Below are 24,042 nucleotides of genomic sequence, written 5' to 3' on the forward strand. Positions count from 1 at the left end.
ATTCAAATGCATGCACAGCCAAAAAGGCACAATCTGAGGAAACGAAAAGGTTTATATTATACCTATCATCTACTAGAATCTAGTCCAAAAGAGTTTTATGTGCAGCGCTTGCATAAGCCACAGCAGAGCTTTTATGGTGCATATTAATGGGCAATACTAAAACTTCTGCAAGACTGGATCTAAACACAAGGTATTAAACCTTTTTCTGTCACGGCTGAAAAAATAGTACGGTTGTCAGCATTAATGCATTTATTGCAATGCAATTATGGTCCATAATTAAAGCATCATTTTTTTAAAATCACATGCTTTAATGTCCCATTCAACATAGTATTTGGTTAATCCACATCAGAGTCTCCCTGCAGCCACAGTGATATAAAGTAAGTCCACCACTGCTCCTTTATATCTCATTTACCTTAAAACTCATAGACAGCTCAGTAGACAAGTCAGAAGTCATCTGCACATTTACATTTTTACTGATAACCTGTGTCCTTTTCAATCAATAACAGTTTCATTTTTCTGTAGTTTAACTCATGCCGTAAAAGTCTATCTACCTCAAGTTCCTTATTATCTTTTAAAAGGAAGTCTATTAAATTTACTTTTATTTGATTAGTTTAAGATGGGACAAAAATCAGGATTCACGATCAAACGATTTAAATTCAATATCGTTGAATTTTGTAATGTGACACAGAAGGAGATTAATCACTTTTAACTATAAAAACTCTGAGATTAATTTGGGATTTGAAATTTTAGCAATTTATCAGCCCTTAAGATTATAAAAGCTGAAGAAAATTATTATGTTTGCATAAAGGATTTATCCAAAAGATGAATAAAATTTTGAATTAGATCAATTTGATATCAGATTTCACACTAAACATTATTTACAATCTTTCTTTATTTACTGTCTTAATCAAAACTGCATCCTGTATTTTAGGAAAAGAGAGGAAAATAGATATTGTCAGCTAATATATTGATCACAGAAGGTGATCTCATGTGAATAAAGAAAATAAAATCCTTGGATTATTGTTAGATGTACCAAGCGGGCCGCCTAGTTATTGTCTGTGAGGGAAACACCAGTCTGCCCGCCACTGCACACCAGCTTAAATCCACGTGTGTATTCATGTGTGTGCCAGGTAGAGAGAAGAAGGGAGCTGGTGTTTCTCATTGTGACGTTTCCAACCACTTAGCCTGAACTCAACTGAGCTAAGCCTGTTAGGAGCGATGGGAAGTTACAAAGAAAAACTAAATTTTTCTTTTTTTTTAAATCTATATTTTCCACAAATAAGATTAACTGATAAAATCTGTTCATCTCCCAGGAATTCTAGATATTTATTAGATCTGTAGGCAAATATCTCATTTGAAATGATTCTAGTGAAAATCAAAACATGTTGAAACCTGTTTCATTTCATGGAAACAAAAATAGAAGTCCTAGACACCCAACATTGGTCAGTTTTTTGTTATAACTGTCAAAAATTGCAGTCTAACTCCCACACATAGTTTAAATTGTAGAAAAGCATTACCAATATTTCTGTAGAAGATAAACTTCATTAATCCCTCAGGATGAGATTTAGTTTTAACGTTCTCTAGTTAAAAATGCTTCACACACAGACGCTGAAGTAAGAACAAACAGGATCCTATGGACAGGTGCTAATGGGGGGATGTCAAAGTGAGGGTCTGCTGCAATGAAGGAGCTCCACTCAAACTTTAGGGGGTTTAATGTCTTGCTCAAGAGCCCATCAGGACTACTCAGGAAGTGAACTGGCACCTCTACAGATCCCAGACTTGATCCAACTGGAACTTAATCCAGCAACACACTGGTTTCCAACCCAGATCGGTGCAGACCGAGCTATTGCTACCTCAACTATGACAACACTGATGAAATTTAAAATCAAAAATTATTTCAATGATTGTTGGTTTAAGTACAGAAACTGTATGATTTTTATTCATAACTTCAATCTAATGAGGGAGCTCTGTTTAAGTTGCACAAAAACAATGGGACCATTTGGAAACGTGGATGGAACTACATTTTTACAAACATCAGCAAACAGGAAATGTCAGAGGCAATGATTAATCAGTCAGTACATTAATGGAGATGCTCGTTGGCTCCCTCATGTGGCCCCTTTAAGAATGACACCCAGGACCAGGCAAAGTTTCAAATTCACATTTAAAAACGGCAACAGACAAAAATGTATTTGTGCAACTGAGACAGCATGCAGGAGGGATTGCAGTGTTTGAGCCTATAAAGCGATAAATTTCCCAGTATTGGGTGTTTATGACAGTATCAAACAGGTATTAATATATATATATATGATTTTTTGGGATGATACCAGCTTATATCTAACACAGCTGAGGAACCATGCTGCCATTGCAGGAAACATTAACACGGGTAAAGTAAGGTAGGAAAAATACTTATATTCATATTTAATTTTTCTAAAGTCATAACCAAAAAACAAGTCACCAGATAGGATATTTTCACTCACCTTCGCCCCAGTCCTCTGTGCATGTTTGTTGCTCTTAGAGTTCACCAGGTTCTCATGCCACCTATGTGAAGAAAAGAGTCAGTATAAATCATCCTGCTCTCAGACAGCCCTGCACTTTATTTGCACACTATTTAGTGATGTGTCATTTTTATCTTAATAGGAGTATGCGCTTGTAATTTCCATATTTTCTAACTTGTTTCATGAACATCTCCTGTCCATGAGTTAATGAAAATACTCTGTAGCTCATAAACATCCGTGTCAGTGATGCTTGTTGCTGTTTAAAGGGATGATTATCGGTGGATGGGTGGCAGTGTTAATTCCGTCGACTAAAACTATGACTAAAAATGTTCCTCGACATCCTTTTTTTCCATGACAAAAACTAGACTAAGACTAACAAAAATAGGTCTGTGATGACTAAAACTGAAAAAAAAACTAAGTTTAGTTTTCATCAAGATGACTAAAACTACACTAAAATGTGATGTAGTTTTTTTGTCGGACATTAAAAATCCATGATTTTTCTCCACTGTGGGTAAATCTGTCAAACAATGCATCTGTATCTATTCTGCCTCTTAGCAGTAGAAAGCAGGGACCCCAGCTTTTGCAGGCTGCAGAGAACACACTACCGTGGTTTGGTGCAAGATTTAGGCAAGAAAAAATGATTGGACTAAAAGTAAACACTAAAATGAGGGGATTTTTATGAACTAAAACTATACTAAAACTAAAAAGGGTAGAAATGACTAAAATGTGACTAAAACTAAAATGCATTTCATTTAAAATTAAAACTAAGATTAAAATTAAAAATAGGTGCCAAAATTAACACTGATGGGTGGACAGGAAGAGATCAAAAGAAGGGGTGCCAGTGGCTTAGCTTTTAGGTTCAACCATTGACTGTGGAAGGTTTTGGATGAAGTCTGGGTGACAGCAGCCATTTGGTGGATTGGATTTGAAGGGGCCTTTTGAGGCCAATCTGTGGCGGGCGCCGTGTTGAACACACGGCCTCAAACTGACTTTAAATCAACGTAGACAGACAGAGAGGTGCAGCTGAGGTGGGTCTTAAACCTCCTGACAAACAGATAAGATGCAATGGCTCGTAGTCATATCAGTCAGGTCCTTAATTATGCATAGATCATATCTTTCTTAAAATCAAAATGTACTAGTTACAGGATCCCCTTTAGCCCAGCTCAAAGGGAATCGAAGACGTCCTGTTGGACATAAGTTACCCTCACATTTTTGCGTTTTGGTCTGTTTTTTTCTTGCAATGACTTCAAAACAATTCTCCTCAGTGCAGACCAACTGCACAGTTTACAAAGACGTTCTGCCTGGTCTGCTGGTCACGTTTCCTGGATTATGCAGTCTTTTCAAGGATTTTTTTTTTAATTTACCAAACATTTCACACTTTTCTCTGCATGTTTGTCTTTGACATAATGAGGGAGAAAAGCTGTTAAAAAGAGCCTGCTCCATCCTGCAAACACACTGTGAAATAGTGCAGTGGTTGATGACTGAGGGAGAGAGTGTGGCACATTATTACACACTTTTTTATATCACACACAAAAAGAAGCAAAAACTTTAATTGATCATCTGTTCTGATGTAACTCAGTTAATGAAGTGTGTGAACAACGCTGCAGACTGTAGTCTCTGTTAACAGACTGATGATCCCTATGAAGCTTTGTGCTTTCAGTGTACAGTGATGTCTGCGCGTCTGCTCCTCATCCTCACTGCACTGCCTGTCATAATGAATAAGCCACATCTGTGCTTCATTAATAGAAACAACTCAGAATTTTGGTTTAAACTTTAACAGGCAGCTTACTAGGGGTGCAGACAGCCTTGTTGTTAGGTCACACCCCATGTACAGAAGCTAAGCACAGGTTTGGATCCAGCCTTTCCCACTCTCTCGCCCTGGTTTCCTATACTATCCATTGTATTTTCCTCTCTAAATGAAGGCAAAAATCTGAAAGAGTAAATCTTATTAAAAAACGTTGGGTTTAAATCAGACTCAGACCCATGAGTCCAGCTAATAGGACTGGCTCAGGTACGGCACGGCTGGATTTTTGCCCTCTTCAGACAGCCTCTAGTCGGCACTTTAGGAACTGCAGCTGTTTTTACTTTCCTGTTGGCTTCATTTTTCAACCACAAAGGTTGCTGCTTTGTTGCACCCAATAAATGGAGGCTTTAGTCCTCCTAGAAGGCAGCTCAGGTTAGAGTCTGACCTGCAAAATCTTTCCCACATGTCCTTGATATCCTACTATATCTGCTGTCCTAAACAGGTAAAAGCCCCAAGTAAATATTTTTAGAAAACCAAATGAGTGAAATATGAAGGCCTAAAAAAGCTTTTAATTCAGACCAGAGTCATTGGAGTCACTTTAATGTAAAACTTAAGAGCTGGTAGATTCATGTTGATGAGGAAACAGGGGTTGGAAAATATAAGTTTGGCTTAAGAGCTTTACAACCCATGAGCAATACTTTCTGTGTTTATCATATTTATAAAAAAAATCTCTGTAAATACTTTCCACATATTTGTGCCTTTGGTTTGAGTCACAGTAAACATCCTGCATCATAAATCTTACATTTTATATTTGTCTCAGAGACAACATGAGGGAAGTAATAATGTCTTAATCTGTATGTTAGTGAGGCAAAGACAAATAATGTTGACCTACCTTTGCTTCTTGGACATCATTCTTTCGATAAAACACGTCTAAAAAACCTCAAACGAGCCTATAAACCTTTGAACTTGAGGCTAATGTCTTTATCCATTGGTTTCATTCTACTTCAGGCAAAAAATTAGGGAAGAAATCACGGATACGTCTGAGAAACCCTCTCATAGACACGCTCTAACACACATAATCCCAAACTGCAGAAGAGTTTTGCAGGATTAGGCCACAGTCTTAAAGGGATTACTCTACTGTAATTTTAGTGAACTTGACGGAGCTGCCAACGACATCCGGGAAACTGCAGACATTTATCGAGTTAATATCAGAACACAAAGTCTGTTTTAGCAGGAAATAATCCATACAAACAGGAGGGAAACCTAGACTCTCAGAGAGGAGGATTTGATACCGGAGGACGCCCACGTCACTGAGGATCTGTGAGCCGCCGTGACCTGAAACGACCATTTAACATCGATTAAATACAACAAAGAGCTCAGGAGACTGAACTAATGAGACGGTATTTAATGGAGCGTGTCGAGACGAGAAGGTCAGAGCGGTAAACCAAGATGGAAAGAGGTGAAAGGATGCAGATTATCAAAAAGGGAAGAGGGAAAAAAGAAACTGAATGAGCAGAAGATTACCTTAATTTATTTAGATGAAGACAGCATAAAGACCAAATAATCTGTGGTCACTCCTCCACCACAGCGATACTTCAGACGTTATGCTCCTGGGTTCATCTGTACAGTCATCTATGGGGTGATGCATGTGAGCGACATATCTCAAAGACGCTTTGAGGGATTTTCTCCAAGCTTTGCACCAATATCCACTCTGACTCAAGGATGAAGGGATTAGATTTTGGAGGTCAAAGGTCAAGGTCATTGCACCTCATGCTTGTGAATGTGACAGCTGAAGAATTATTTGAGGGGTTTTCTTCAAACTTTGCTCCAAGGTCCACTCTGTCTTTCAGTTGGACTGAGTTCATTTTCAGGTCGAAGGTCACTGTTAGCTCAAATCCTGTGAGCTCAGTGTTTCAGGAATGCACAGAGGGATTTTTGTTAAATTCAGCATAATATACACTTGGACTTGAGGGTGGACTGACTCGACTCTGGAGGGTAAAGGTCACTGAAACCTTTTATTTTGTGACACCACAGAAATGGCTGGGCCCTCCCCAGATGTTATTTAGTAAAATCTGCTTGGGCTTCAAATTATTATAATTTTTAATCCAGGTTAATCTTGTAATTTCTGTAGTTAGTCTTTTGAGTTCATGTCAACTCTGATTTCTGAAGGCTTGCTGCAAAAATCAACGGAGACTTGGAACTTATTAATTATTTTATTAGTCTCTCATTAAAGATTTTGGTTGTTTTTCATTGCATTGTATATGAGGTATGGCTGTTAAAAGCAGGGCGAGGCTCTATCAAAGCATTTTAATGGAAATTTGAAATGGGAATTTAAAGGGAAAAGTGTGGTAAGAAAAGGATCACAAATGACACGAATGAGCTCAGCCTTTAGAGGATCGTCAAACAAAGCAGATTCAAAAACTTAGATGAGCTTCACGAGGACTGGACCAAGACTGGAGTCAGTGGATCGAGAGCCATGACACAGACGGGTTCAGGAAATGGACTGCAAGGTGTGGTGTTCTTAGGCTGGAGCCAATCCTGAACCTAAGGCTAAGGAGAACAAGATCTGGATCATCACTCAGTGGTCCAAAGCCCTGTTTTCAGAAGAAAGCACATTCAGTATTTCATTTGGAAATTGAGGTCCCAGAGTCTGGGGGAAGATCAGAGACCCAGAATCCTTCAGGTCTTGAAGTCCAGTGTTTCCAGTCTCCAGTCAGTGATGGTTTGGGGTCCATGTCATCTGCTGCTGTTGGTCCACTGGTCTTTAGTAAACACTGTCAGCCAAAAGTGAAGCCTAAATACCAGAAACTAGTTTACTGACCCTGGTATTACTGTGTGATTGGCCACCCAGCTGGTCTGACCTGAACCCCCTTAGAGAATCTCTGGGGAAATGTCGAGAGAGATGTGAGACCCCAGACTCGGCAATCAAGACCAGGTGAAGGCTGCTATCAGAGCAAATTGGACTTCATAACTCCCCAGCATGACCACGGACTGATCGCCTCCATGGATGCAGTGACTTGTGCAAAAGGAGCTCTGACCAAGTACTGAGTACATAGATGAGCAAAATTTCCCAGAAGTTCTATGTGTCTGTGTTAAAAATCCTCTTCTGGACTGATGTCTGTGATTTTCTCATATTTTGAGGTAGTGGATTCTAGATTTGTGTGAGCTGTGAGCCTTAATCAAACACAAATGCTTTTAAGTATTTCCCTTTGTATGAGATTAACCCTGAAAGTAAGAAAGTTTAACTTTTTGAATTTAATCACTGCATAAAATGACTGTTTTTGTTGTGATATTCTAATTTTCTGAGATACACCTGCAGAGGAGAGGGCTCAAAAAGAGCGCTTTGTTAAATTTTGAGTGAGTGTAGAAGGCATTTTGTCAAATTTTGCCCACTAAATGGCAAACTAGGGGGTTCGTTGCCTCCGCTGGTGAGTAGTAGTGAGTGTATCATTGGCATTTTTTTCCCTTTAATTGTATTTATTTTCTAACCTACTCTTTTATTCTGTTTGTACATGATTATGCTGATGAAACCCTGAATATGCACTATCTACTGTTTGGATTGTGTAAACATTTCAATTTGTTCTGTTCTGTGTTTTTTTTTATATATATTCTCTGCCTCTTATGAAGAAGTGAGAAACTGATATAAAGGTTAAATTACAGTTTTGTCTGGTACAGAAACCATTAATATTAAAACTAAAATAGCTAAAGAAAGAGAAAAATCAACATTTTCTGTCCATTCTCCTCTGGTTTCTTCTTCTCTGTGCTCTGATTGGCTGTCCGTCACGTGACCTCACAGCTGATTTCGTTGGATGAAGTGTTTTGTTCATCATTTCATGAAGCCATTTCTGGTTAGCATCGCCGCTCTTTGCTCCTCGTTCTCGGTGTAAAAATGGCCCAGGCAGCTCAGACCAACTCTCCGGACTCCAACAGCTCACAGATCGAAGTGGAACACGACCGGAAGAGACGACAGTTTGTCATCAGGCTGAACGGTGAGGCCACCATGGAAACATTAGCGTGCTAACAGGCTAACGCTAGCTCTGAGGCTGCTGGAGGTTCACTGTCTGTTATCATCGACGTCCGGATGTAATTCGTGAATACAGCGGCTATTACTCACCCTCAGGGGCCGATACTTAAAGAAAATGTGAATGTCATGTCTTTATTTTGGATTTATTTCATGTAAAGAGGCTGAACAGGCCAGAGTGTCTGCATATGTGAGCTTGTTTCCTCCTCCTTCCTCCTCTGAAAACAAACAAACACCCTCCCATTATCAGAGGACAGTTCAACAGGCATTAGCAGACATGGATGTGTGGTATTTAGATTTAAAACACAAAGAACGAACAGCTTCTAGAGATTTTAATCACTTTAAACAAAGGCAATAGAGGGGTAATCATGTTAATAAATGAATCTGAATTATGGTGGGGAAACTGGGGTGAATGTTGGGTTTGTTCTGCATTCTATGCATCAAATTAGAGTTAAAGGAAGTTGGCATACAGGTTCACATATTTTGCTTCTTGTGCTTAATATAGATTAAGTTGTCTTGTCTCTTTATGTTGTTAGCAAATGCCCAGCCACAATACAGATGTTTAAAGGCCAATTGAAATCTTTATGCTTTGTGAGATTTGTTTACAGCAAAATAAGGTTGTCAAAATTTACTAAACTTGATACTTTACCACTTATTTTTAAAGCGGTACAATCGTTTATTTAAATGATCCATACTATTAAAAAGCACTGAAACTTAAAAAAAAAACCCCACCAGTTTCAAAATACAGACATGTCCTTCATACTGTCTAAATTACACAAAAACACTGGTAATGTTTCAGTATTAAAACTGTGAATGTTTTATGCAGCTTTGACATAGCTTCATTTTCTATTAACTGAAACTAGGAATTCCTTTCATACTGGATGCCGGAATCTTCTATTTTTGCTGCTAAGGTTTGATTTTTATTGGTGTCATATCAAAGTTTAGATGTCTGGTTTCATGACAACACCGCAGAAAGGTGGAAGCTGCTCTGCCCTAACAAAGATCTCTATCAGTGTCTGCTCCACCCTCATACATAATGCATTTTTGTCCACAGACACGTTTATCAGTTTGTTGAAGAGCACATGCCTTGTTTTATTGAGCAGCCATGATTATGTACAGACTGCATGTTGCATTTGTAGCACAGAGGTATCCAGATGTTCTTACTTTAGGAAGGGCTTATTATGTTTAGATAGTGAATAATATAACGGAAGTTATGAATTTAAATGTGAGATAATGCTGTACCAAGTGCTGAAACCACTCTTTCAAAGAATAAGCATGTTGTGCTGAATGTATAAGAGGAACTTGACTTTAATTTTTAGAGCAAAAATAATCAACAGAAGAATGAAGAAGAAAAAAAGCCCAAACAGCTGTGCTCTTATGGTTAAGAAACTAACATCAGGGATGCACCGACTGCAATTTTATGGCTGATCAGCGATCCTTAAAAAGCCTGACCTGCCAATTCCAATTTTGGACGATACCGATTTTTTTTATAACTGACAGCATAAACCTTCAATGTTCCAATCTAATTTTACTGAAAAAAACGTTGAACAATACCTGTGAAACAATACAAACTTGTTTTAACTGTACATGAGGTTGTTCTCTCAAATATAAATGAAAAGTTTAGAGCATTGCTGTCCAAACTACTAAATTATATCAGTTCCTTTTGTCTTTAATTTTTCACATTTTAGTAGGTAGAGGTAGATAAGATCGGTGGATAAGATCGGTTTCATATGTAAGGATCAGCTGATTGCTGACCCCCCAAAATTAAGGAAATCGGCGTTAGGGGTGCACCGAGTGATCGGCCGGCCGATTGCACTGTGCACCCCTAACTAACATACAATAAAATGTGTTTATCTCAAGCAGCATAGATTAAAATCTAGTGCTGCATTATTTGGTCATAATGTGCAGGTGTGATCATACAGGACAATATTTATGCATTAATACAGAAATGTCATCGTGAGTCTATTTTCTTGGTTATCAGTGAAAATGCAGAGAATAATGATGGTTTAGAAGTCTGTATATCTCACCTCAAAACATACAAATATTAAGTAGCAGAAAAAATGTAGTTTTTACAGTACTGCTTTCAAAATAACTTGGTATTTCTAAAAAATGTTTGTTTTTTTTATAAAAAGCTTTTATAAAGACAAATAGTGACACTTTTGTAAACTTAAAGGTCTTTCTGCAGACATTTTAAAGATTTTTTTGCTTTTATTTTGACAGGACAGTAGAAGAGAGACAGGAAATCTGATGAGAGAGAATAGGGGAAGACATGCACCTAACACACAGTCCCACAACCAGTGGGAGGACTGTAACCTCAGCATATGGATGCCTGCTAAATCAACTGAGCTAAACCAGTGCCCTGCATGTGGTTTTTAAATCTTGAGTACTACTTGATACTTAGATAATTGCAGCCATTGTGGGATTATGTAATTGCACAGCCTGACAATGGTAACCGCAATTAGATAAACTGTGCAGCGCTAATTAAAGCATTTTAAAGGTGGGATGTTGGAGCTGTACAGTTTTGCAGACATGCACAGAGAGAAATTAACTTAATGTTTGGAGTGTGGTTGCCAGAAGACCAGAATTTAAATTAAGATATGATTTGAATATAACTAAAACATATAAGGATGCACCAATGCATCTTTTTGACATCGGTATGTAAAAGGCCCTGTTGACAATCATCAAGCGGTCATAGGCAAATAATGTGGCATACAGACATGTCAGTAGATGTTAATGTGTTGTGTCGATCCACTTCAATGCTGACGTCTAGCTCTGCAACAGTCTGAATGCCTGTCAGTTCACAACATAGCAGTTAAGCTGGTGTGAATTGAAATGCCAGAGATTTAATGCAATTTTTAATGCATTTATTCCTCTCCTACACACTTCTCTTATGAAAGAGATGTAGTCTCTTAAAGCTGTGACACTTTCTGATAGCTACAGACAGTAAAATAACAGGGGTTGTGTTTTAAATCAAGTCACTGAAAGACCAGAGGTATAAAAAAATCTGACAGCCTTAGTGTAAAGTTTTTGTTTGGGTTGGAGGTATGGTTTGGTTTTGGTTTTAAGTTGGTCACAAAATCCAAAGCTTTAACTTCTTTCTGCCCTCAGGATCTCATGATCGAGCTGTTCTTCTCTACGAATATGTGGGGAAGAAGACGGTGGACCTGCAGCACACTGAAGTTCCTGATGCTTACAGAGGAAGGGGAATCGCCAAACACCTGGCCAAGGTAAAACACCTGAAGACTGAGTATTGTTATTACCTGTCAAAACTGAAGGTAAGAAACGTGGCTTCAAACATGCAATTTATATATTTTTAAGATTTATTTTTGAGCTTTATTGCAACAGTTTAAAAACATTTACAGTTTACCTGTAGCCAAGACTCTCAGCATTATCATCAGGCTCAGTAGTTCCTGAATGCTTTGCTTGTTAGGGGTGACACGTGTTCTTCTAAACTACCAAACTTCTTTGGGAAGAACTGGGAGAAACTGACAAGAAATGGGGTGTCTTTGGCCTGAAGCTCACAGCATAAATTGTGTACTCTCTTGAATCAGTAGAAAGAAAGTCTACACGCACATCCAAACCAAGGTGGACAGGTGCTGAGCCGAAAAAGAGACTGACAAAGAACAGAAAGATGTCTCGCACACTGCAGGGCTCCAAAGATACAAATGTTTATTGCACCAACCTACTCTCTTGAATCAGTTGTGGATGGCTCCAAAGTCTGGATCCTCTCGTCATGTTTTTAACAACCATTACAATAACCCAATAACGCTGTCCATATTCATAGTGTACACTGAAGTTACTAACAGCTGCAAGAAAGGTATGACGAGCCCAGGTGGAGACTGAAACCTCCTTTATATAACACATTAACAGGGATTTAGATACCAAGTGTTAATCCTCAGTGCTTTGTTGTGTGGATGCACCTCAATGTATACTGACAGCAGTTTGATACCTGATAGCTCAGACTGCATAAAGAGGTGGTCTGGGATCCCGTCATCCAGACTGGACTAGTGACATAGATACAACATTTAATGGTCTGCATTAAAGACTGCTCCATCAACCAACAGGAGCTGCAGAATTCTCCTAGTAAACAAAAGCATGGCTTTATTTATGTCCATCCAGCCTCACTCAGAGTGATGAGGCTCTTTTTAGAGAGCTGGGTTATTTTTAACAGCTTAGTGATAAGAGACACTCATTCACCTCCCTAACAGCTCATCGTTTGGGGCCATTTTGCCTTTTTTGCATGTAGTGCTTGATATCTGAATGAACTAAATGCTTCATTGACCCCTGATAAAACGTTGTCTGGACAAGCCCTGAAGAGTCTTTGCTTTGGAAATGATGCATCATCTTCAGCAACTGCAGGTTTCAACTCGCCTCATAGAAGATCTTCGGTCTGACTCAGGCTTCATACTCTCCTGATAATTATTTCACTGTTATTTTTTTATTATTTTGTGATTTCAGGCAGCCATGGATTTCGTGGTGGAAGAAGATCTGAAAGCCCACTTGACCTGCTGGTACATTCAGAAATACGTCAAAGAGAATCCTCAGCCTCAGTACATTGAACATATTTATCAATGACCGATCAGGTCTGAGGAGACGGAGACAGAGACTCTTGGAGGATTCACTGTGCTGCAGTATGCTTTGGAGCTACAGGCCGATATACTTAAAGGAGCTTCCAGGCGTTGATCACAATGGGATTTTAAGCTACTCCAGAGACCAGTAACCTCATGGAAAAGACAGCTGTGAGCTGAACATTGGGTCGACGCTTGTCCATAATCAGAAAGGGGAAGTGGATGAGCTGCAGGTTATAAATCAGAATCAACACCAGGAAATAAAACAGCCAAAGCTGAAGGCCATAAACCCTCTGAGTGGAAGTCAACGGTCAGATGTGATTGAGACCAGCTGGGAGTCAAATACTGGGATGGAGATTTTCTTTCTTCCCCTTTATTGGTTGGGAGAAACAGGACAAGATGGCCACCAGTGGTGTCGACATGGAGGCAACGATGCCTTCAATGATAATCCAACTGTGATGACTTTTATACTTCCTCTTCTTAATTCAGCTTTCTTTTGTTAGTCTGAATTTATGTTTTATTCCCCCCTTCTCTTGAACGTTGGTTTTCTTTGGGCTAAAAAATCCCACAAATTTAGTAAATTGGAAAGTTTTAAAACATTAGGGTATTTTTTCTTGGTAATTTCAAAGTGTTAGGTGAGGGATAGGCACTGATCTTCTAATATTTGAACAATCATTCATTTATAGAAACTGTAGAAACTGTTTCCATTTAAGAATCGTTTCCATTTATTCACTGGCGCCTGGTTTATGCAGACAACAAACGGAGGCTGCAGGGCATCTACAGTTGTTTACTAACCACCAATAAAGACTACAGAGATCATTAGAATCGATCTTTTCTTCTATGAAGCTGGCTGCACATGACTAGACCGTGTACTGCTAGGGGGCGCCAAAGATGGGGGGGGGGGGGGGGGGGTGCCCAGTCTGCTCTGACGTCAAAATAAGATTAAAAAGGATCTGTTAAACTTTGAGAAAAGGAAGTTGATATTTTTTAGGGGGAAAAAATCAAATTTTGACATAAACTCCAAGACTTCAAGATCCTAAAGTCCTAAAATTACAACAATGTAAAGCTGAAAATGTATGACAAACCAAACTGAAAAGATTGGTTGGATTCCTAGTTTACATGTCTTTCTCTTCAAGTCTGGATGATGATAATCTGTTGACTCTGGGCTAAAGATAGTTGTAGTTAAGAATAGCGTAAAGCAATGTTGACAGTGCCAATTCCCATTATGAGTTAGCATCAAGCTAACAAACTCAGATGTGCATCCCAGTCCATCACTCTGAATTATCCTTAAATACTTCCCAGTGACTTTCAGATTGGTATTTTCCTTCAAATGCACATCCCTACATAGAGTAGGCATACATTTGCTGGTTGAAGGGTCATTGAAAATTATGATTTTGATTTTAAAGAAAGTTGTTTTCCCAATGTCTGGAAAATCCAGCAACAACATTCTTGTAAAATGAAATTCATCCTCTATTGTTTGAGTCACAAATGAATCAGGGAAAAGATGCAGGGATTTAAAAACCAAAGAACAAACTGAGCTATAATTCTCCTCATTTGTGTGTATAATGTTACAGTAAAACTAGGGCTGGGCTGTATATTCAGATTTAAAGACAACTTTGTTTATATCGATAAAGTTTGTGTTTGAAAAAAGTAAATATCAGGCCTAATGTTCTGTTAAATAAAAGGTAGTTTACAGCAAAAATCACAAATAGTAACACACTAATCAGCCACAAGATCATCTGTTGTGATGTTTATCCTGATGGGGGATATGACTGATTTATTTGGTTTAATTAAGGAGTGTTTTTATTATTAGTAAAAGTCAAACTATTTGAAAACACCGCAACAAAAATAGAAGTTGTAGACGCCCAGTGTTTGTGACAAAATGAGGATTTTGATATGTTAAGGGGGCTCAGCTAGCCTCTTAGCTCAGTACTAGACTCTGGTCTCCCTTCATTTGTCAGGACAACACTAGAAGGCCTGCCCGACTGAGTGAATTGTGGTTTTGATCACCTCCAGGCCAGGTAAATCAGTTAAATTTGGGCGGGGGGTCCCTTTTTTTGTAAAGCGTACGGATCATACTCAGTGTATGTAGATCTTTTCTGATGACAATTTTTGCATACAGGTTCATTTACAGCTGTAAATTACTAACTTTTAAATTTGGAAAAGTGGCAAGGAGAAAGAAACTCTCACCATCTCCACCCTTTTTTTCAAATGTTGCCAACATATTTGAGCAATTTAAGCTACAGTCTTTAAAACAGAAACAATCCACTGACGACAAAATCATTTCCACTTTCAAAAATATTCTGCACTCAGACATCAACACTTTGAAATCCACCGCTGTGAAAGTCATGCAAAATCAATAAAAATGCAGATGTAAACATGCCAGACCAGGAGATGGTGGTCCAAGTTTGGCCTAAGTTACACCCAAGATCAAGCCAGAGTCTCAAGGCGCACCATTTTCACATCCTTATAAAAAGCCTCTTAAATATGTCAGTGTACTTAGTTTATGTGTGGTTGTTTTAATAATGTTTGCTTGTACAAACTCCCACAGCACACCTGGACTTACCTCAACACACAGCATTTAGTTAACCACTGATTTAGTCTGTGTAGGAGTTTGTCTGCGCTTTTTAATAACTGAAAATGAAAGCTTTTCCAGTATTGGGCGTCAAAGACTTTTGTGGTCATATCAAACCGGTTTCTATATGGTAAGATTTTTACTAGAATCATATCAAAGTTTACCATGTAGGCGTTGTGACAACCATTTGTAATTTCTTTAAAGGTTAAAATAAGATTGTGTTTCACCATTCAGCTAAAAAATCATGAAGCGTTTTTGCTGCGTATCGCCCAGCCCTCAGTAACTTCTGATGAATTTGGTCTAAGGCTTGTCACTGTGTGAATAATGAGAAATCTTTCAAACCAGCAGCACTGTTCTCTTCAGGGCATTTATGATCAGCCTCCTCTAGTTCATTCAGGAAAATGTCTCTGGAAGTCGGGGATTACACGTTATTTTATTCAGATTTCTGTTTAGTATGGTTTCATTCACCAGCTGATAAAGGTCACCATGGAGGAAGATTTTACTGACAGGTTTACTGTGCTCTCTCTTCAGCTCTTCAGGAGGTTTCATTTTTGCTGTTGACAATCTAAAGTGTTGAAGAGAAAAATCCCTCAGGTTACTCGACACTGTCAGGATGAAGATCAGTGTGCAGACGGCTGCTCTGTCTGCTTTAATCACTTCAAGGTTACTGCAGGAAAATACTTTCTCTAATGCTCATTTTTAGGTGAAGCACCTAATCATTATTTTTGTCTTCTGTTCATTTTCGTGTGTTTGCTTGAAAGGAACTTTTGGAGCTGCTGGCTCAACCAAATGAGGAAAAAATGTACCGATCTCTGTTCTGCTGTTGTTTTTCCTTCTTGTTGTCTATAAATAAATACATTTTCATCAAAGGTTTTATGATTTTTGTTTCAATCAACACTTGGTTAAACTACACCACCAGGAATGAGCACACCAAGGCCACCACCGCCTGGTACCTAAACACATAACCCCCCATGACTATCCCTGCAGGCGGAGAGCCCATTAGGTGGTGCTCCATGTTGCGTTTTTGGATTGAACTTGACCCTCATCCAGGTGAGGTGTTTTGCTTGTTGATTTGTCCTTTTGTGTTTTTATAAACCACTCTTTGTCTCTGACCTGTTTGCCTTGGAAGCTTCTACCAGGGGCAAAATTCCCCAACAACACAATTCCCAGGGTCTCACAAACCCCAATACCACCAGAAGGTGGTGATTTCATTTGGACTATTCTGAGAGGGGTTTTGGGGGTATTTCTGTACAAACAAAGATTTTTTTAAAGATACTACAATGATACAAATTTACAATTCCACATAATGTAGGCACAAATAAAAATACATGATGATGATCATAAAATCATGCATAAAAAAAGTTGACAGCCACGTTTACCTACCTTAGTACCTTGTGGCGATGCCTAATAGCTATGTGTAAATACATGTTTATAATAAACTTTGAATCTTGAGTACACATGATAAGGTACAGCGAACAGCGTCATGATGGTGTTCACTGTTTAAATATAGATTTGGCGCCATCTAGTGTAAAGATTTAGAATAACGTGGTGCTTAAAAGCACTCCATATGTTGAAAATGTGTTTTGTGATTTTCATGTATCTAAATAGGTAAATGATGGCTGATCTCTAATGTAATCGCATATTTAAAATTCCCTAAAATCTGAAAGTAAATAATTGAGACACCATTCAATTTCTAATTAGAGAAATTAAAAGCTCAAACCATTATATCCTGTATGATTTAATATAAATTCTATCTTATTTGTAGTTATTAATTAAAAGGAAACTCCAGCACAATGTCTAAATTGCACAATTACGACCGATTTGTTATATAGACTGTGAAGGACTGAACTTGTATTTTTTTTATGGATTCACACATCTCTTCACACCTGTCTTATCAAATACCTTTATTTTTAGCCTCTGTATTTTGTCAGTTATTAAAATATCAGGTTGACTCACCAAGCAATACCGCAAAGTATGAAAATTTCTGGCATTTTGACAGCCCTCAGCTGTCTCAGTCATTAGATAAATTTATACTGAAACGTTGCGCATGCGTCAATAATTTCTCTACGTAATAAAATCACATTACAATAGTTTTGGCATGTACAATATTTGTTTTCAGCTGCTCCTCATTCCCGCACGGAGCCATTATAGTTATCACATCCACACCGTGTCAGGTTACAGCTGCACGCGGACAGACAGCTCTAACTAGTGCACGAGGACACAGTGACAGAGCACGCGAGGGCAAAATATGGGTAAGTGGCGTGGAGTACAAACACAAATATTATTAGAAACGTTAATAATTGGGACAAAATATTACATGCTGATGTGTTAACCGATGTATGCGCTCTTCTTTCAGATTTTAATATTCACAGCTCCAGTACTCGCTTTACGTTCAGTTTTAATATATGTACTCATTTGTTGTATTTTAAACAAACATACTCTCGCTAATTTGCATTAAATTTAATTATAATTTGCTCTGACCTCTCAAACTTCTCTCGGCTGTTATAAAATACGTAACGGGCGATCTTCAGTCTTTAAAGTATCTTGTGAATTGTAGTCTGCACTTTTATACAAGCAATGCCTTGGCTGCGCTGATACACTACATTACCCACAAGGCTTGGCGCTCTCGTACGTCAACTGCAATCACAGTTGTATCTCCAACATGGCGTCGCTGGGAAGGAGGCGCGGTGTCCCAGTAAGCAGGGAGAGGTCAGTTACTCCACATCTTGGCCATTAAACGAAAATGTTTTCATATGATACATCATTTTGCAGATGTCGCCATTTGAGAGATCCCAAACGTTCATGTCTTTTGGGATTAAAGTAAAATGCCAACACGACAAGTCGGAATTTTATCCCATGGTGAGCTAACGTTAGCTGGCTAACGTGTACAGCTAGCTAACGTTAGCAGGGAAACAAACTAGCCGCTCATGTGATGTTCTGGTTATTTCACCTCCACCGATCGACTGTGAAAAAAGTTTTGTTTAGTCGTTTATAAGTGTGAATTATTTCTGCTAAAATGCCACCTAATCCAGGTGGAGCTATTAATGTTGTCTGCTGTGTTTGTCGACCTTTTCTGAAAGTAAATCAACTTAGCGTACCAGTCCGGTGTTACGGTTTAACGAGGGACCGTGTTAACCGATGACTTCCAACCGAATCTGGCTGTGGTTGTCGTTGTCACAACGGATGTTGATGACAGAGAGCGTCCCAACGAATGTCCTTCGTTGTATTTTTTATTAATTTTGATGTCTAAGTGTTGTAATAAGATATGTTTGAATGCAAAGAAATAGGCAACGAGTCATTCATTAGGACCGCTGACGTTTTTAACATCTGTTATTAACTACGACAACTACAGACGCATTCGACTGAAAGTCACCAGCTAACACGGTCGCCCATTACACCAGTACACCGGTACTTCAACTTTCTACAAAGCGCTCGAGTTAGCCCGTGTTATCTAACTGACGCTACGGTACATAATGTCCGTAACACAGTGGTCCTGAAAAAAATCGCCCCCACACTCTCCAGACCCAGGTCCGCTGTGTTTACAGCCGAATAACCGAGTTTGGTTACGATAGCTAGGCTAGTCAACAAGGTTTGCTTGTCAACAGGACCTGAAAGGCCTCAGAGTGACCCCAACATATGTGTTTGCAAGGTTGTCAAAATATGCGACAATATGATCATGTTAACTCAATGAACAATAACTTTAAAAAGTACCACATCTTTATCTAAAAAATAAATAAACTTTGACGCTTCAGTCATCAAGAGAAAGTGAGAGCAATCCCATCTACATGTCAGGTAAACAGACGTTTCTCTCGCCATGTAGTCTCTTAGAATATTAAAATTAAATACTATATATAATAAATATTAATTCTTTTACAGTGCTGTGTATGGGGAGTTGGTTAAAAACAAGTAAAACTGCATTGCTCATCGGATTCATTAACGTGTTTGCAGATGTGGAAAGTAACTTATTACATTCTCTGAAGTAATTGTGTAGGTTTTTTGGGGTGTACTTGTACTTTTAGAGTATATCTTGAACTCAGTCCTTTCACTTTTACTTTAGAAAGTTTTAAGTAGAGTAAGTGTACTTTTACTTAAGCACTAAAGTTGTGTACTTTCTCCACTTCAGTAGCACATAGAGGTGATTCTACATCACATCCCAAAACAGCTGTTGGATTTCACCTTGTTGAAGAAGCGGGGCTTTGCCTGAAACACCTGGTTGGAGATCCATATCCTCATGTTTTTAATTGCCACTAAAGAAAGATAATTCTTTACTGTACATGTGTTCAGTAGCTACTGAGGCTGGGCAATTAATACATAAATATATTTATCACAATATGTGCTACTGCAAATTTCTAATTGCAGAAGTTGTAATATTTATTTGACCCAAAGTGTGTCAAAATAAATGTGTTATGCAGTGTTTTGCAGGAGAGATGTTTGCTCTACACATCATGCAGATATTGAAACTTTTTTTTTTCAGAATAGTTAACAAAAATCTTACTTTTCTTATTTCTATAAATATTTTTTCTTATCTAAAATGAGGATAATATAAAAATGATCATTACCTTACATAAAATAATTTACATTACATCTGCAATATAAGTTTAAATAATCACAACTATATATATTTTTCTAAATACTTTTATTTTTAAATTCTCCAAAATAAACATAAAACAGGTGATGATAAGGGTAGGTACAATTCTCAAAATTATAAAAGTAGACATAAAAACACAGGCACAGCATAAAAGAGCACAGTCTGACAATCCTAAATGAAAACTGAGATTTTTTCATTTATGGCAATCCCATTTTCCAAATATTTCTCTCCTTTTCCTTTTGAAGATGCAATGTAAGTCATTTTCTCCATTATGCAAATAGAGTCTATAATGTTTACAAGAAGTTCCACAGTTGGTGGATTCTTTTGAAGCCAGCACTTGGTAATTGCTTTCTTACCTGCAACTATAAATATCTTCAAAAGATATGCATCACTTCTACAAAGGCAATCAGGTATTTTTCCAATGAACAGAGAGGTGAAGGAAAAATCAAACATTATGTCCAAGGTTTTTACAATTAACTGCTTCACATCAATCCAAAAGGTACTAAGACATGGGCAGGATCAAAAAATATGAAAATAGTCTACAGAAACCACCCCACATCCCCCCCAGCAAGAGAACTGTGACCCACTTAACTTTGATTTCTGTTTTGGGGTAATAAACAATTGTATTAGGTTTTTCCAGCAGAAATCACGCCAGAATAACGAGTGTGTGGTGGAGGACTGAATTTCAAAGTTAGATATTTTTAATGTTGTTCAGCCCTAGTTTTCATGATGATTATTTCAAGGCTTTCAAATCAGTAAATTTACTAATGTGACTGAAGTAGATAAAGTAATATTTATTTTTCATATTGATTCATGCATCATATTATGTCATCCTGACATATAAGTCTGACCAAAAGGGGCACTTTTAGTTTAGTGGATTTATAGACATGTACTTTTATGTAGGTAAATTTTTACCAGAGTAACTGGGCCACTGAGTATTATATGAAGAGTTATTATGCACATTTCATATTACTGTAAAATCCAGTCTGTAAGTCGCTCTGGTAAACGATTCGAGGTCTTCCAAAGAGAAAAACAGAGCTGATATTTTCCTGCATGAGGATTTTTCTTTCCTTCAGCAAAGTCCCAAACATTTCTGTGCATTTTTAGCACCATCCTTTTGTTCACAACTTGGCGTTTTCACATCTACTAGCTATGAAACAGCCGCTGAGCTCAGCCTGCAGTGATTGTTGTATGGCAGACCCACAGGAGTAACGCTCCCCACCTCTGCTCATCACCTCTGCTTTTGTTTGCTGCTGTTGTTTTGAATTGAAGAGTCTTTTTAATCAAAGACCTCCACAAGCTTTATTTACTGAACAGTGAACCCTGGGTTTTCTTTAAATGCAGGATTATGAACAAACTTTGTTAAAGCATCTATCCCCACTGGTCTGACCTGTATCTCTTTGAATAACAGCATGTTGTTAGCCGTGCTGTAATGGAAGTTAGTTTTTATCACGCCAGGTTGTGTGTGGCGTTTTACGGTGGCAGCTGCACTTGTGTTCATGACGGTGCATTTCTCAGCATTTTGTACTGGTACAAAGCAGCCAACTTTTTGTATCAAAAATAGGCATTAAAAGTGCAGCTACTACACCACATTTGTGCTGTTTTATTGATTATAGCTCGACCACATGATTTGTTTACATTTGCATGTTGAGAACTAGATCCCAGTCATGGTAATGATCAAACCAACCATGCAGCCAAGCATTTAAGCTCTTCAGTTTTTCTTCCTCTGACTGTTTCCTGCTGTTTGTTTTCTGTCTTTCTGCAGGGGAGTGATGGCGGCGACAGATTGCTACATCGTGCATGAGATCTACAATGGGGAGAATGCTCAGGACCAGTTTGAGTATGAGCTGGAGCAGGCACTGGAGGCCCAGTATAAATACATTGTTATCGAGCCCACACGCATCGGAGATGAGACGGCTCGATGGATTACTGTGGGCAACTGCCTGCACAAGACGGCCGTGCTGTCGGGCGCCGCATGCCTCCTGACGCCCCTTTCACTGCCTGTTGAATACTCGCGTTACGTGGCGTTGCCCGCCGGCGCCCTCAGTGTGGCCTGCGCCGCCCTCTATGGAATTTCATGGCAGTTTGACCCCTGCTGCAAGTACCAGGTGGAATACGACAGCCAAAAACTCTCACGGCTGCCCCTGCATACGCTCACCTCCTCGACGCCCGTGGTTTTGGTACGCAGGGATGACATCCACAGAAAGAGACTCCATAATACGATAGCACTGGCTGCCCTGGCGTACTGCGCCAAGAAGATCTACGAACTCTATGCGGTATGAGTGCACTCTGAAGAGGGTTTAAGTCCGACATAAAAAGGAAAAAACAAACAAAAAAACAGAACCTCTCCACCCCCAGATGTAAAAGAAGTGGAAGTCCTGATGAGGCCCAGCAGTTAGCTCCACACGTGTGGTGGGTGCTTCCATTTGAACTATGATCAGAGGGATATAGTACAAACTAGAAGGAATTGTTTTTTCCCTTACGTTTCCTTTACTTCTTTGTGACAACAACAGCACACTTATCTCTGTAGTACCCTTGCGCCTCCCCCCATGCGCCCTCCACCTGCATACTTGACACACATCAAGCTCGAGCTCAAGGGTACGTGAGCAGGTCCTCGGGACTGAGCGGTGTCGGCGTTGAAACAGACAGTAATGTTTTGAGTATCAAGCTCTCTCCCCCTTTCCCTCGTAGTTTTACTGTACCCCTTTCTTGCTGATCAGTACATCACCCTTTCATTAAACATTAGGATATTTCAAACTCACTTTTCTGTATTTTATTTTACTTTTTCATTAAATGGATTCTTCATAATGTCCAGAAAAGAGCCGACAGCTGCGACTTCTTTCAGATTGTGTCTTGTTCATGTAGAATTTTTGTTTAAAAGAGTGAAAGTCAGATCTGATTTGAATGTGCTGACTCCATGTGATCTTTAAAACACTAAAGAAAATCTCAACTCTTGGTTGGTCATATTTCAAACACTTCTGTTCATGTAAAATCCATTAAAAGAAGGACAAGCTGAAACTTAAATCAAAGGTTATTTTATCAGTGGTGCTTGTGTGATATAAAATGTATTTTAGAGCTATGAGACGAGATAACTGAGGGGTGATTAAGATCATTTATCAATTTATTAGCTGTATCTGGTCAACTGTAACTTTGCAAAGCAGATGAATTATCCTGATTTCATGTCTGTTATCTGAGAATGACGATGGTTGCAGAATCTCATCTCGATATCTCTGCATTGATATCACGTCCAATGATGTCATCACTATGGTACAAGAAGCACAAAACAAGAGTCAGTAGCAACAGCAGAATCAACTGTTTGGCATTGGCAGAGGAGATTTGGCAAATTTTTCATGGGTGCAACCCACATACTCAGCTCTGCTGCTCATCCCACAAAGGCGTGATCCTCACAGATGTAGCACTATTTTAAAGGGGAATAAACAGGCTTTCCAACAGTATAAGGTTTATTGCCAAGAAGTAACAAAGAAATAGTCTACCAAACTGAAATGTACTTTTTAAGTTCGAACCAAGCATCAGGATGGGGCAGAATGCTGTTTTATTGCCTGCCATGGTTTTTGATTGAAGTGTTTCACAAATTGCTGATTTTCTGAGATTTTCACGTCAACACAACGATCTCTAAAGTTTACAGAGCATGGTGAGAGAATATCCAGTGGTGGAGGAGAAGAACAGACTGGTTTGAGCTAATAGAACTGTAACAAATCACACTTGACCAAGGTATGCAGGAGAGCATCTCTAGAGCGACTCCCAACACGTTAAATCTTGAAGCAGATGAGTTTCAGCAGCAGAAGACCACAACTGTCAGCTTAGGACAGACAAACCGCTACAGTTTACAGGGCTTCACCAGCACTGGAAAACAGAAGACTGGAAAACACCGTCTGGTCTGATTAGTTTGGATTTCTGCTGCCATATCTGAATGCTAGGGTCAGACCAACTACCAGACCACTAAATCACCTTTCTTCCCCATTCTGATGCACAGTTTAAATGTAAACAGAACATTTTGGCCACTAAGAGTCATGGTAAAAGCATTACAGAC

At 38.8% G+C, this 24,042-nt stretch overlaps 2 protein-coding genes across 3 annotated transcripts; both read left to right on the forward strand.

Annotated features, from left to right (window-relative positions):
• Positions 1-8,059: 8,059 nt before the first annotated feature.
• Positions 8,060-13,693, forward strand: natd1. Its single transcript, XM_041817224.1, has 3 exons — positions 8,060-8,228; positions 11,369-11,487; positions 12,719-13,693. The coding sequence occupies exons 1-3, from the start codon at positions 8,129-8,131 to the stop codon at positions 12,833-12,835; spliced, it is 336 nt and encodes a 111-aa protein (XP_041673158.1). The 5' UTR covers positions 8,060-8,128; the 3' UTR covers positions 12,836-13,693.
• A 3,879-nt stretch (positions 13,694-17,572) lies between these two features.
• tmem11 (transmembrane protein 11) lies at positions 17,573-22,946 on the forward strand. Of its 2 annotated transcripts, none has more exons than XM_041817222.1 (2): positions 17,573-17,655; positions 21,757-22,946. In XM_041817222.1, the coding sequence occupies exon 2, from the start codon at positions 21,764-21,766 to the stop codon at positions 22,271-22,273; it is 510 nt and encodes a 169-aa protein (XP_041673156.1). In that variant the 5' UTR covers positions 17,573-17,655; positions 21,757-21,763; the 3' UTR covers positions 22,274-22,946. The 2 variants fall into 2 exon arrangements, with proteins under 2 accessions (XP_041673156.1, XP_041673155.1); XM_041817221.1 differs by lacking the exon at positions 17,573-17,655 and adding an exon at positions 18,006-18,112.
• Positions 22,947-24,042: the final 1,096 nt, after the last annotated feature.

Source organism: Cheilinus undulatus, linkage group 21 (assembly GCF_018320785.1).
Source record: "Cheilinus undulatus linkage group 21, ASM1832078v1, whole genome shotgun sequence".
Classification (NCBI taxonomy): domain Eukaryota; kingdom Metazoa; phylum Chordata; class Actinopteri; order Labriformes; family Labridae; genus Cheilinus; species Cheilinus undulatus.

Coding starts and splice junctions, on each gene's coding strand:
- natd1 (XM_041817224.1), top strand. CDS start 8,129: ATGGCCCAGGCAGCTCAGACCAACTCTCCGGACTCCAACAGCTCACAG. Junction 8,229..11,368: donor GTTTGTCATCAGGCTGAACG/GTGAGGCCACCA, acceptor TTCTGCCCTCAG/GATCTCATGATCGAGCTGTT. Junction 11,488..12,718: donor TCGCCAAACACCTGGCCAAG/GTAAAACACCTG, acceptor TTGTGATTTCAG/GCAGCCATGGATTTCGTGGT.
- tmem11 (XM_041817221.1), top strand. CDS start 18,066: ATGGCGTCGCTGGGAAGGAGGCGCGGTGTCCCAGTAAGCAGGGAGAG. Junction 18,113..21,756: donor GTCCCAGTAAGCAGGGAGAG/GTCAGTTACTCC, acceptor GTCTTTCTGCAG/GGGAGTGATGGCGGCGACAG.